Below are 14,782 nucleotides of genomic sequence, written 5' to 3'. Positions count from 1 at the left end.
ATGCTATATATTCAGCGTTCACTTCGCTTCACAGTTTGCGAAATCACACCAGTGCCACAGTGAATGCGTTTTTTATTTTGATGGCATTCTTTTATCTCACCCTTGGGTCAGCAAACCCTCCCATCCTGAGAATGCGCACACACACGTACTTTAGACATAATGCTCACCCTCTCTCCTTCATCACCCTTTTTGCCCTCAGTCTTTCTCCAGAAAGAACTCCATCTGCGCTCAGTGCTTGTTTATGTGAGAGAGGAACAGAAGTGGGCAAGTATTCCACACCTACACAATGACTTGCATAAGAAACTACTGACGGCCTCAGGTCTTCACGCCTGGGGCACATTTTTAAAGACTTACTGTGTCTATCAAGGTTTTTTGTATATTGAATGTCAAAAATACTATATCTTATATAGAATGCATTATGTCATATCAAACATACTTTTTGTATACAATCAATAAATCTGATGCTACAAGAATTTTATGGTGGGTTTCTGGGGTTGAACGAATGCAGAATGACATATGTTAATGTTTGTGTGTGTTTAAAATACAAAATATGGAGTCTGTTATGAGGCAAAATGGATCTGAACAAAGTAATACATTTCATATTTACACCTGATTATTTTAACAGCACCGAGTCCAAATCACTGCTCAGGGACATGGCAGTTTATTGGAAAGGGAACATCGTATCTCTACTGTCATCCATGTGGAGGAAACTCAATAATATGTTCCTCAAAAAGTTATTTTTTTATGTGACAGATGTAGCAATAAACTAGTAGATAACATCCTCCAAATGTATATATGGGATAATAAGACAAGACACATAGATCACTTGTGGTTTATTTATATTTGTGTACATTCTGTTTCATTGCTGCAAATACAGACCTCGAAAAAAGTAGCAATGTTCTTTTAACGAAGTGAAATAAAGCAAAAATGAGCCTGCTTTATTTATAAATGATTAATTTATGATAGGTTAGTTGGTTTGTATTTAATGCTACATTAGCTGTTTCCATGCCTGCATGGCAGTAATGTAAGTCTTGCAGTCTGAACATACTTTGGTTTTCATGCACTTGAAGCAGAAAATGATATAAATGTACATAGTACTTCAAATATATATATATTTAAAAAAAAAAAAAAAAATCATCGCATCTGCATGTGCAAACTTGCACTACATAGTGCCCAATGTCAAAATTTTGAAACTGTACTGTAGATACTAAAAGGCATATAAACAATGTAATATGCTCACTGTGCTATTTTTAACCATGCCAAAAAGGTGTCTCAAACTAAGCTCTATTATCTGGTTCATTAGGGAATATCCCTCAGTAAGTCAAAGCAATATTATACCCACTCAATTTACATTAACAACTGGAATGTTAAATGGTTAATTAAAGTATTAATACACTTGTTTTTAATCATTAAAAGCTTGTAGGCTATATAGCCTCGACACTTTCATCAGGAAGTGTGGTTTAGATATCTGCTGAGTTTTTGTCATCCGTTGTATAAATGGGGATGACAGTTGACCCTATTTTTGACCTCTTTCCTCAGTTTAGCCCCTCGTCAGGCTGGCAGTTGCGGACATGGGAACACGTTGCCAGACGGTTGCCCTCCCAGTAACCTGCATCCTGACCGTCATGACATCGACATTTAGTACAGGAGTCGACCCACACTGGCTCACCTCCAGGGATCACTTGGGTCCTAGAGGCATTGACGTAACAATTGGGCCCTGGAGCCACAAAGAGAGAGATGATTAATGAGGCGCATTATCTGTAGTTAAAGGTGAAGTATTCTTTTGTTTTCCTATACCATCTTAACAAACAAAGACAGCTATATAAAAAACATTCATAGGTTGATTTCTCGGTAAACACTGTAGTGTTATTAAAGGTGCCCTAGAATCAAAAATTGAATTTACCTTGGCATAGTTGAATAACAAGAGTTCAGTACATGGAAATGACATACAGTGAGTCTCAAACTCCATTGTTTCCTCCTTCTTGTGTAAATCTCATTTCTTTAAAAGACCTCCGAAGAACAGGCGAATCTCAACATAACACCGACTGTTAAGTAACATTTGGGATCATTAATATGTATGACCCCAATATTTGCATATGCTAGCTCATGTTCGAGGCATTACACAAGGGCAGGCATTATTAACGTCTGGATCTGTGCACAGCTGAATCATCAGACTAGGTAAGCAATCAAGGACAACAGTGAAAAATGGCAGATGGAGCAATAATAACTGACACGATCCATGATAACATGATATTTTTAGTGATATTTGTAAATTGTCTTTCTAAATGTTTCGTTACCATGTTGCTAATGTACTGTTAAATGTGGTTAAAGTTACCATCGTTTCTTACTGTATTCACGGAGACAAGAGCCGTCGCTATTTTCATTTTTAAACACTTGCAGTCTGTATAATTCATAAACACAGCTTCATTCTTTATAAATCTCTCCAACAGTGTGTAATGTTAGCTTTAGCCACGAAGCACTATCAACTCATTCAGAATCAAATGTAAACATCCAAATAAATACTATGCTCACATGATCCGACGCATGCATGCAGTATGCATGACGAACATCTTGTAAAGATCCATTTGAGGGTTATATTAGCTGTGTGAACTTTGTAAATGCACTGTATTATTGTTGAGAGCTCGGGGGGGCAGGGAGCGCAAGATTTAAAGGGGCCGCGCGCTGAATCGGTGCATAGTTAATGATGCCCCAAAATAGGCAGTTAAAAAAATTAATTTAAAAAAATCTTTTGAGCTGAAACTTCACAGACACATTCAGGGGACACCTTAGACTTATATTACATCTTGTAAAAACTGGTTCTAAGGCACCTTTAAAGCGTCATTTTGACCCTGAGCAGCCTGACACCGCAACACTTAACCAATAATGTGAGTTTTGGTACGGGACTATCTGTTTGTCCACCCAATGGCAGATCTTGACTTGAGGACCCCAACACACATATTATATACGGTATCTTTTCTTCTGGTATACTCTGCTGTAATTATGACAAAGTAGCATTTTTTCAAACTTTTCAAAAAATATAATTTTTATTAAGAGAAACTGAGTGTCAATATATGAAATTAACCACAATTAATTTTAAGTTTTGTTGTTGTTGTTGTTGTTAATAGTTGTTGAGGGAGGAAATTAAAAACAAATAAATATATTTAGTTTATAACTTTCATTTTTATGTTGTTTTTTTAGCATTATTTTACTATAATTTTCATTTTAATCATTTTTAGGTCATCCTGCAGCCCCCTGGTTGAGAATCATAGAGTGCAACAGTTGTTCCAGAAGTAAAAACTCCATAGGAAAATTGATTTTTTTACAATAACTTATAAACCTTTAAAGACAGCCTTACTGTGAGCTACAAGGTTGTTAATTGATAGAATTTGCTTCTGTTTAAGCCGTCAGCCCGCATTATTTTAACTTTTAGTTTTAAAATAATCATGTTAAATATTTGAATTTGTGATGCTGTACAGCATAAAGTTCACCATTCAGTCGAAACAAGCAAAAACGTGCCAAAAGATCTCTTTAGCTCCGCCCACTCCCATGAAGTGCTGCGAATGACGTTATTGCTCTACGCTCTCAAAATAATTGAATATTTCAATATATATGCATATTTTGCAATAAACTTAAAGGGATAGTTCACCCAAAAATGAAAATTCTGTCATCATTTACTCCCCCTCAAGTTGTTCCAAACATGTATAAAGATCTGCTTGGTTACGAAAATTCTTCCAAATATCTTCCTTCCTTCCATTTTTGGATGAACTATCCCTTTAACATATAGCCTATTGTTTATATATATATATATATTTAACATTTTTAAATGTGCAGTTTTATATTTCTCTACCGTTTTAAACTTGATTATGCTGTTTGCAATGCTTCATAGTTCTTTCTATCGCTATAGTCGTTAAGTACACAGTCTAGTATCTTTGTATTTTTGTCCAATTTGTAAATATTGTTTTTGCTTCAAATCAGAGTTTGTGATGTTATGATTCTCCTCATAGCTGGTTGGCTTGGTTCTTGGATTATAATGCTTTAACAAAGACTATGTGAGGAATGAATGGAAAAAATACTTCTGGAACAAACGCTGCTGAAAAAGTGGATGAGCACCGGTGTGATCTATACTAAGGTGTTGCTATACGATTGCTAAAGTGGTTCTGAGCCATTTATTACTGTGTTGTTGTATGTTTGCAATGGTATTCCGAGTGTTGCCTGTTGCCAAGTGGTTGCTTTCTGATCCATGTCAAAACGTCCCCTCAAGTCTCTTTAATTCTGGATTTTTTTCTCTCCTGTTTTATCATCTGAATTGCATCTAAATCCAGAATGCTTAAAAAAGAAACATAACAACTCTCCACATAAGGCTGCACAACTTTGGGTATCATTCATGTCTGTAGCACAAACTAGACAAGTTATTTGCAGAATTTAAATACTTAAGGTCAAAAGTTTTTGCAAAACCTCAGCCAGCGCCACTAATTAGAAAGCCTTAGAGTGTAGATAATGGAACATTGCTCTTTTTTCTTTTCTTTCTTTTTTTTTTTTGAGTGTTTAATGTTTAAGATAAAGTTTTACTTTAATTTAAAAGTTACATTAGATTAACTGAAAACTTGATTTAACATTTTTCACCTCCGAGGCAATTTTTATCAACAAAAATGCAGCATCATTTGAGGAACTGACCATTTATCACATCAGTATATGCTTTGATTTATGTGTGTTGTTTTGGCTGCCTACATGCTTGCCTTATCTTTGCTCTCAGTAAACACTATAATTGCCTTCATACTTCACAGTGTACAGAGAAACCAATACGGTGGAAGCCGAACTCATAAGGAGCGTTATCTTATTTCAGGTGCAGAAACCAGCCTAGCACATGGCCCGGCATCTGAACCTCCCCATCTGTTATTGAATGAATTATATAAAGATATTACGTACAGCATCATTACCAAAGACCAAACGCAATTGTGTCTTCCATGTATGCGAGGCTATGAGAATGTCATACCGCATTAGCCGAGACTTAGGCAATCGCATAGAAGTTTAATCAGCCTTACAGACACGCCAGTGTTTTCTTCTTAAATTCTACAAACACTTACCATCCTTGCACTGAGGGCAGCATTTTCCTTTCTGATAGACTGGATTAACGCATGGTGGAGGGGCGCAGTCTGCGACCTGACAGCGGGCGATGCCGTCGCTGTAACAGGTACACTGCTCACATGCAGAGGGCTGTAAATCAAGTGCAAATCATCAGTTGAAAATAGGTTATCAATTGATGCAATTCCATCAATAGACATGTATCACACTATTCTTTCAAAAGGCTTTTTAAACAGAACCAGCAGGACTATCAAATTGCTCGCTTGTATACATAATGCAGACATTTGATGTTGTGCCAATCCAACACTCCACTTTAACGTCCTACAATGTGAAGAATGTGATCAAATTCCACTCCCACACGGCTGTTTAAGTAGGAGCCGCATTACCACCTGTGGCTCAGTACTGGAGGTTGGGTTAAATGGACTGGAAGAAAATGATGTCAGCTCAGGCAAAGTGTATTCCTTGGAGTCTGTCAGAAGGCTTCAATTTTCCCTTCAGGGATTCCCCATTAGCCATAATAACCAAATCAAGGAGATAATGAAGCACATATAAGCCCCGCTTCTTCCAAGCCTGTGCCACCAGAGATATTTCATTCTTCGACTCCTTAAACAGAGTATTAAATTGCCCTTTGTGATTCCAGTTTAGTGTGCATCAGATTTGTTCTTCACCTTGACTCAGAACAAAAGAAACCTACTGCATTAGCTTTTAACTTGCACAATGAATAAACATGTTCATGAATGGATATGTAGGAATTGGCTCAAATCAAATGATTATCTATAGACAAAGAGCTGCTTTTGTTCTCAGTTTATAAAAAAAAAAATAGAAATGTCTGTTACTACTTTGCATCACAGGAATAAATTACATTTTAACATATATTAAAACAGAAAACATTTATTTTAAATTGTAATCATACTGTACTTCACATTATTACTGTTTTTACTGTATTTTTAATCAAATAAATGCAGGATTGGTGAGCAAAACAGTTCTCCCTTTAAACTGCCAAGACCCAGGAAAAAATGTTTTTTGAATTCAGTATTTTTTCATGTCATTACATTATTTAGAGCATAAGAAACAAATGGAGGAAAATAAATGCAAAGCTATGTCCTCGTATTGTAAGTGGACACGAGGACTCATTTGTTTAAAAAATGAAATGACATGTATAGGCAAAAACAATGGGATTTTTTTTTCAATCACCAATCACTTTTTAGGTTTCAGGATTTTTTAAAACTTTGTTTAAAGATGATTCTCAACTACAGTGGCATGAAAAAGTATGTGAACCCCTTGCAGAATCTTTGAAAATGAGAATTATTTTAATAAAATAAGAGGGATAATAAAAAATGCATGTTATTTTTTGTTTAGTACTGTCCTGAGTAAGATATTTTACATAAAAGATGTTTGCATTTAGTTCACAAGACAAAACAATAGCTGAATTTATTAAAATAACCCTATTCATAAGTATGTGAACCATTGATTCTCAATACTGTGTGTGGTTACCTGTATGATCCACGACTGTTTTTATGTTTTGTGATGGTTGTTCATGAGTCCCTTGTTTGTCCTGAGCAGTTAAACTGAGCTCTGTTCTTCAGAAAAATCCTCCAGCTCCTGCAGATTCATCAGTTTTCAAGCATTTTTTGCATATTTGAACCCTTTCCAGCAGTGACTGTATGATTTTGAGATCTGTGTTTTCATACTGAGGACAATTGAGGGACTCAAACTCAACTATTAAAAAAGGTTCAAACATTCACTGATGCTCCAGAAGGAAACACGACGCATTAAGAGTCGGGGTGTGAAAACTTTTGAACAGGATGAAGATGTCACAATTTTTCTTATTTTGTATAAATATCATTGTTTTTCATTCAGTACTGCCCTTCTGAACCAACAGAAGATACTTGCATGTTTCCCGGCAGAAAAAACAAGTACAGTTTACCTTGATATATGAATTCAAAAATGTTCACCCCTTGGCTCTTAATGCATCGTGTTTCCTTCTGGAGCATCAGTGAATGTTTGAACCTTTTTTAATAGTTGAGTTTGAGTCCCTCAGTTGTCCTCAGTATGAAAAGATGAATCAAAATCATACAGTCACTGCTGGAAAGGGTTCAAATATGCAAAAATGCTTGAAAACTGATGAATCTGCAGGAGCTGGAGGATTTTTCTGAAGAACAGAGCTCAGTTTAACTGCTCAGGACAAACAAGAGACTCATGAACAACCATCACAAAACATAAAAACAGTCGTGGATCATACAGGTAACCACACACAGTATTGAGAATCAATGGTTCACATTCTTATGAATGGGGTTATTTTAATAAATTCAGCTATTGTTTTGTCTTGTGAACTAAATGCAAACATATTTTATGTAAAATATCTTACTCAGGACAGTACTAAACAAAAAATAACATGCATTTTTTATTATCCCTCTTATTTTATTAAAATAATTCTCATTTTCACAGATTCTACTTTTTCATGCCACTGTATGTTATGAAAGATATAACGGAATAAACTGATACACCATTTTAGTTTATGCAATATGTGGATAAAATGGCCATAGATGGGTTTTTCCATTCAGTGCAATGTATCTACACACTGTATCTAATTTGCAAATTAATATGTTCTTGGAGGAACATGTAATGAAAAAAAGAAGTGTAATAATGGAAGTAATAGTTGGCAACATTTTCATAAAAATATCTAATATTTCATAGGAATATTGATATGTAATTTATTTCCCTATTCACTTATTGTGTCTCCTAAAATGCCTGATAAACATTATTTAAGTCCTGGTGTCCTCTACTGAGGACATGTATGAAATCAATGCCTCTTTTGTAACAGAAAGTCATATTTTGATTAGAAACCCCATATATTTTCCTGAGAAGTTTATCTTTTAACAAACAATTTGAAAGTTAGTCAGATTTAAATGATAATTACAAAATATTATCATATTTCCATAGAGTGCTAAATTTGATCATTCAGTCATTTTTAAAGACCCACATGAAAAAAATACTATAGTATATAGAAAAAATACTATATATACTATAGTATATATAATATACTATACATATAATTTATAGTAAATACTACAGTGTTTTTAAGCAAATTGTAGTATACTGTATATATTGTCATATTTACAACACTGTTAATGAATGCATACTGTAGTATTAACTATAGTGAACTGATAAACTGTAATAAATACTGTAGTATACTTTAGTTTTTACTACAACAACAAAAAAACTGTAGTGTAATGTAGTATAATATACCCTATAGTTGTAGAAAACAGTACAGTATTGGGTAAAGTAGTTTGTTTATATTACTATAGTTGTTATAGTACCCCACAGCAACTACAGAATTACCACAACAAATTAATTTAATACTTACTATAGTATGGTTCAAAAACACTACAGTATTGGTGAAACCACCAAACATTTGGTATATATGAAAAGCCCTGAATTTGCTCTTTACAACTGTGACATGTGTCAGAGAAATTCACTAAAATATAATGTCCTTGTACGAGGACAGAGGGACCCAGGAGGCTAAGGAGCATTTCATTCGATGGAACCCAGAAGCTGCTTGGACATATTGCACCAACATCCCTTTTTTACTGATTTAAATATGAACAGTCGGCCAAGACTCCAAATTTGCATGCCTACAGATTTACTCAGCAGATCCTTGTTAACAAACTTGATCCATTTTAAAGGATAAGAAAACAGGTATCGTTCGATTCAGTGTTTTAACGAATCGGTTCAGTGAATGATTTAATAACACCCTCACTCATGACACACTCACGCTCTGCCACCTACTGGCGAAAACATGTAACCTGCCAAAAGAGTCGCTGAGATTAATTAAAACCTCCATCACCACTAATGGTGACATTAATTTGATCAGAAACCACGTGGTGGCGCTACATATATTCTGAATTTTACTTTTGGGACCAATAACCTTGAAACAGTCTAGGGAAAAATACATAAATAAAATAACTGAAATGTGAGGTAGTTTATAGAATTTGTAAAGAAACATTGAAAAAACAATTATTGCTGATGGAATTTCAGTGTATTATTAATTAAGATGTCTTATTTTGTCACTGTTACGTTCAGTTTGACATCAACTAGAATTACAGGTGTTTAAACTGCAAGCAATTAAAACAAACATTATAAAGCCAAAAAACATTCAGACCTAAATCAATCAACTTAACACTGTAAAAGTATTGTAATTTTGTGCAAATAAATGACATAAAAAAAATAAAAAAAATTCTATATGTGACCCTTGTATGCAGACACACTGAACTCCACCTGAAACTGCTGCCCCAGTTCGTAGACTTCTCCGCCGTACTCGCAGCCGATCTTCTCGCATCTCGGGCAGCAGTCTGTCGGGTAATGGCTGACATGGATGCAGGCGGCCGGCAGGGATGTGCACTCAGTCCGCGCGCAAGCAGACCCGTCTGCTGTACATTCGCATTGGGTACAATGATCTGAGTCTAAAAAGTACCATTCACCCACATAATAAACACTGCCGTTCGCCTCGCAGGTCGTCTCTTGTTGTCCAGCGACCGAAAAAGCCAAAGCACACTGGCCGCAGATCAACAGGGGAAGCCAGACATGAAGAACACTCACCGGGGAACCCCAGAGCGCAGCCATGCCCATCACCGAAAACTTCTCAGTGCCAAAACAAGACTCGCAAACGCACCATAAATAGAAACTGCTATGTTATTTTCAATAACTTGCTATTGCACACGCCTTTTTAACTACTAGATAAAGTTTAAAATGCCTTTCATGGTCAGAATAGGCTGTGCGCGGTTTGGAGGCAGTTGCGCGCAGGGAAAGTTTTACGCCTCCTGGGTTATGTTTCAATTTACACGTGACAGCCGAATACCAGGATATTGATAGGTTGTAGTTTTATGAGGCATTTCCTTTTATTGCAGCTTTGTGCGTCTGTTGAGGTTTTAAAATGGTTTGCTTTTGAGATCTAAGCTCGTTTTATGCCATTTAACACTGCGCATTGTCCAGTCTTTTTGCTATTAGAGGATTCATGTTGCAGCGACACCAAAATATGCGTTATTTCTACTCTAAATTAAGTTATACATGCTAATGAAATAAAGTAAAAGGATATAATTTGTTTTAATAGTCATTTCCATGACAAAAGACATGTTCTGAACAATGCCAACATCTATATGTTTCGAAATTCGTATATGTAAAGAAAACTTATAAAGTTTATATATGTTTTTAAATATATATTTAAAACTATATATATATATATATATATATATATATATATATATATATATATATATATATATATATATATATATATATATATATATATATAAAGTTTATATATAAGTTTTTAAATATATATTTAAAACTTTATATATATATATACACACACACACACACACACAAACACACACGTTTATACTATGTTATATATTCAGGCGTAAAACTCTAAAAAATATTAAATATTAAATAATAATATAATTTAATCACTGGTGATTTGAAATGTACTCTAGTTCCGAACGGGTTAATGAAGATCACTAATCATGAGCCCTTCAGCCAATCATATGACTGCGCAAGTTTGTTTCCATAGGAACAGGAATGTTTACACTGATACAGGAAGCTACGATTGTTCTGGTGAGTGTCCGCCTGTGGGGAATGAGCTATTTTGAAACTACTGTAATGCTTTCACAAATGTATGCCAGCTTAAATCTTCCTCCAATCATGCTTGTTTCATTGTTGTAAACGTTTAAAGCCACCAAATATTAGTTTAACGTTTTTTTTTTGCCAAAGTTCATTAATAAGGTCATATTTGTTTACGCATTATGTGTGTTTATCTTGCTAATTCCCGTGTATCACTGCATTTGAATCTGTATTGGTATTTTTAAATGTATGCAGGGCTATATTTATTTATCTATGTATGTATTTCCAGCTAGTTTCTTTCCATTATGGACCCACCGAATGCACTCCAGTGATGAACTTTGTGTGTGCTCAGCTCTGGAAATAACGGCCTCATGGACAATTTCCAACGCCAACAATCTGTGTGGAATTTAGTGCAGGAAAATGTTCCCTGCTCTGAGCTTCCTGAGATCCGAGCTGTACTTGGAGATGCATTGATTGATACATACACAGAGTTGTATTCAGAGGTAATGAGGCATATTTATACACCAGACAGTCTAGTAAGATGCAACAGAATGTGATTGCTGAAAGTATATAATAGGTCAGTCATTTTATAATCATTTATAAAATAACTGCAAAGCCCAGACTACATAATTCACGTCTTCACCTATTGATGTTTAATACAGGACGTTTATTTTCCTTCTGAAAGGCAAATGGAAATATCCTTTCAGGCGGTGGCTATTCTTTTTTATGTGTTTATTTAAGCTAGACTATGTTTGGAAGGAGGTAGGAGAACATAATAAAATATAAATCTTTTAAACATTTGTGCTTTCTAAACCTCAGAGATCTTTGTTTAGATAAAGTTTAGATAATGTTATGCAACCTACAGCTTTGTGCTCTCTGCTCTGCATTCACAAATGCATTTATTTTATGATTTTGATGCAGTGAATTATAACAAGTCTCCATTAACAAGTGTGCTAGTATACCTCTGACGTGTAACTCCAAACCAGTTTTGAATTACAACTCCCAAGAGTGAATTATCTCAGTGCATGGAATGCAAACCTTATTTGAACAGATACAGAGAGCTGACTCTTTCAAAGATAAATTGTCTTTCACAAACTGCATAGGCTCCCACTATATGCAGACAGCCATGTGCATATGGAAATAGAGGGTGGAAACTTGTCTGTGGAGAAGATGAATGTGATTCCTCCTTCCTCTGAACATTAAATAGGATTTATGACCTTCTGTTTAAAAGCACCTCTGCTGTTGAAATGTATACACCGAATAAGGACTTTTTTGACATTGTAAGGCATGGTAGGCCTAAATGTGTGCGTTCGAGGGAATTTTATACATTTTCGCTACAAATAGTGATCATGATATTGAATTGTCTCAGCAACCAAGGCCTTCTTACCTTGTCAGTAAGACCTATTTTGAACCCAATGCTGCAAAACAAAAACACAAGAAATTTTGCTCTGCTTAGACTCTTGTTTTTCTGTCAATTTTCCTCTCTCGCTGCCTCACTTTTGCCTTTGAGCTTGTCCTTGAGAACATTTTTCAGTACAAAGATGAAAGTCAATAAACAAGAAAAGCGAAGTGCTCTTTTGTATCAAAGTTTGCATTTAGCTCAGCAACATTTTTAAACCTGCATCCTTACAGAAATGTCTCTCTGGTGGCTGTGCACATCACAACCTCCAGGTTCTGCAGTGGAAATAAGAAGAAGCTGGCCTGTGTTCAGCAGAGTTATTTAGGCTTGAAGTTGGTTTCATGCAGGCACAGCAGGATCAGAATTCTCAGGGAGCTGGTTTTACTCTGTCTTGCATTGCCTTCGACAAGCTTTGAAGTGTATTTTCAGAGTCCGAGGGAAACTTGAAAGTCCCAAGACAGGTGTGGAGATTGGTAATAGAGTGCAGACATTGTTTGCCGGTGCCGATGCTTTCGTTTCCCTCTCTTGCTTTTCACCTCACGTGAGGTGTTTGTGAGGATAACACATGAATTTTTTTCTGTATCCCCTGAAATTTCCAGTTTCTTACACACATTTCAGAGATTAGAGACACTTGTGATGGGATTTTAACCAACTGGCTGCATTTCTCTAGTTGTAGAGCAGCTTGTAACATGGATTTGGAAAGTGCATTTCATACAAAGCTGAGCCAAATAGCACTCTCCTGTAACACTTTCTTCTGTTGACCTGTTCTAGGTGGAGATGTGGGAGAAGATTTGGCAGGAGCTCCGTTACTCAGAGCGGGGCAGCAGGCCAGAAGCCCCTCTGTTCCCTCTGGCTGACCCGCCGGCTGTTAAAGAGTTGCTAAAAGCAGAGATTCGGTTGTTGCTGCTCACACTGAGGGAAAAGGCAGTCAGGCAGGGCAGGTGAGGAAGATACAGGATTATAATATTACTGCTATGCAACACGGATCCTCAACTGCTACACAAGCCTCAAATATTATATCAACACAACAGTTAAAGGATTAGTTCACTTTCAAAAGCTTTACTCACCCTTAAGCCATCCTAGGTGTATATGACTTTCTGATGAATCAATCGGAGAAATATTGATAAATATCCCAGCTTTCAGGGATCAATGAGTATGAGCTGAAGAAAGTGCCTCCATCCATATCCATCCATCATAAACACGGCTCCGGGGGGTTAATAAAGGTCTTCTGAAGCGAATCGATGCGTTTGTGTAAAAAAAAATATAAATTTTTAACAAGTTATGAAGTAAAATATCTAGCTTCCACCAGACCGCTTTCCGTATTCTACTTGTGGAGAAAGTGTAACTCGTGCAGTTTAAAACGCTTACACTACGTCCTACGCCTTCCCTATTCAGCTTACGTAAAAAACTTAAAAGTGCCCTAGAATCAAAATTTTAATTTATCTTGGCATAGTTGAATAACAAGAGTTCAGTACATGGAACAGACATACATTGAGTTTCAAACACCATTGTTTCCTCCTTCTTATATAAATCTAATTTGTTTAAAGGTCCCGTTTTTCGTGGTTTTTTGAAGCTTTGATTGTGTTTATAGTGTGCAATATAACATGTGTTCATGTTTCGCGTGTAAAAAAACACAGTATTTTTCACATAATTTACTTATCTGTATACCGCTGTTTCCACTGTCATAAAAACGGGCTGATGACTTCCTTGTTCTATGAAGTCCCTCCTTCAGAAATACGTAACGAGTTCTGATTGTGCCAGCGGTTCCTGTGTTGTGATTGGACAGCAGTTTAGCGCATCTTGCCCGGAAAGGTCACGCCTCTTACCATAACGTGGAGATGCACGCGCTCAGTGTTATTGTAAAGCATGTCTTTAATTTTACCCTATCAATTTGAGCCGGAATCAGACCCGGTGATTGGACTGCGGGATGAAAATAACAGCGTTTCGACGACATGGCGACAAACACACTCTACAAACGCAACTCTTGTGTATTCCTGTGGGCGGAGGTTAGTCAAAAAACTGTTTTAGTGACGTCATTAAAGAAGGAAGTAGAGGGATGTAGTCCAAACTGGCCGTTCGATGTAAGCGACTTCTGTTAAATAAAATATCTCGCTTGGCATTGAACTTTGAGCTTTAAAATTTTACAGATTTTATTTATACTCTAACAACAACATTACACACTAACTAAAGTTTGAAACATGGGATCACGAAGAACGGGACCTTTAAAAGACCTCTGAAGAACAGGCGAATCTCAACATAACACCGACTGTTATGTAACAGGGAGCGCGAGATTTAAAGGGGCAGCAGCCTGAATCGGTGCATAGTTAATGATGCCCCAAAATAGGCAGTTAAAAAAATTAATTAAAAAAAATCTAGGTATTTTGAGCTGAACCTTCACAGACACATTCAGGGGACACCTTAGACTTATATTACATCTTGTGAAAGAACGTTCTTCGTAACTTGAATACGGAACGCAGGTTATACGTATAACCCGTATAACCCGAAAGCGCTGCACTGTATTTACTACGTCGACAGCTAAGGAGACTGATAGTGAATAAAGTCGTTATTTTTGTTTGTCTTTTGCACACAAAAGTATTTTCGTTGCTTCATAACATTTAGGTTGAACCACTGTAGTCACGTGAACTATTTTAACAATTACTGCCTTTCTGGGCCTTGAAAGTG

General features: G+C 36.2%; 2 protein-coding genes across 4 annotated transcripts in view; one reads left to right on the top strand and one right to left on the bottom strand.

The window, feature by feature from the left end:
• Nucleotides 1-818: 818 nt before the first annotated feature.
• zgc:113531 (uncharacterized protein LOC541359 homolog) lies at nucleotides 819-9,914 on the bottom strand. Its single transcript, XM_048164226.1, has 3 exons — nucleotides 9,361-9,914; nucleotides 5,085-5,214; nucleotides 819-1,717 (listed from the first exon to the last, which is right to left on the bottom strand). The coding sequence occupies exons 1-3, from the start codon at nucleotides 9,709-9,711 to the stop codon at nucleotides 1,536-1,538; spliced, it is 663 nt and encodes a 220-aa protein (XP_048020183.1). The 5' UTR covers nucleotides 9,712-9,914; the 3' UTR covers nucleotides 819-1,535.
• Nucleotides 9,915-10,629: 715 nt separating this feature from the next.
• The window catches only part of ccdc24 (coiled-coil domain containing 24), a 30,765-nt gene continuing 26,612 nt past the window's right edge, over nucleotides 10,630-14,782 (top strand). Inside the window, exons 1-3 of one of the 3 annotated variants that reach the window (XM_048164916.1) lie at nucleotides 10,630-10,695; nucleotides 10,991-11,204; nucleotides 12,872-13,041. In XM_048164916.1, coding sequence (XP_048020873.1) covers nucleotides 11,073-11,204; nucleotides 12,872-13,041 — 302 coding nt within the window. In that variant the 5' untranslated portion in view covers nucleotides 10,630-10,695; nucleotides 10,991-11,072. Of the gene's footprint in view, nucleotides 10,755-10,990; nucleotides 11,205-12,871; nucleotides 13,042-14,782 lie in introns of all 3 variants that reach the window. The other 2 variants (XM_048164917.1, XM_048164918.1) reach the window with 2 other exon arrangements.

This window comes from Megalobrama amblycephala, linkage group LG17 (assembly GCF_018812025.1).
Source record: "Megalobrama amblycephala isolate DHTTF-2021 linkage group LG17, ASM1881202v1, whole genome shotgun sequence".
NCBI lineage: Eukaryota > Metazoa > Chordata > Actinopteri > Cypriniformes > Xenocyprididae > Megalobrama > Megalobrama amblycephala.
The sequence above is the reverse complement of the archived record's forward strand: the minus strand, read 5'-3'. Positions and strand labels throughout refer to the sequence as shown.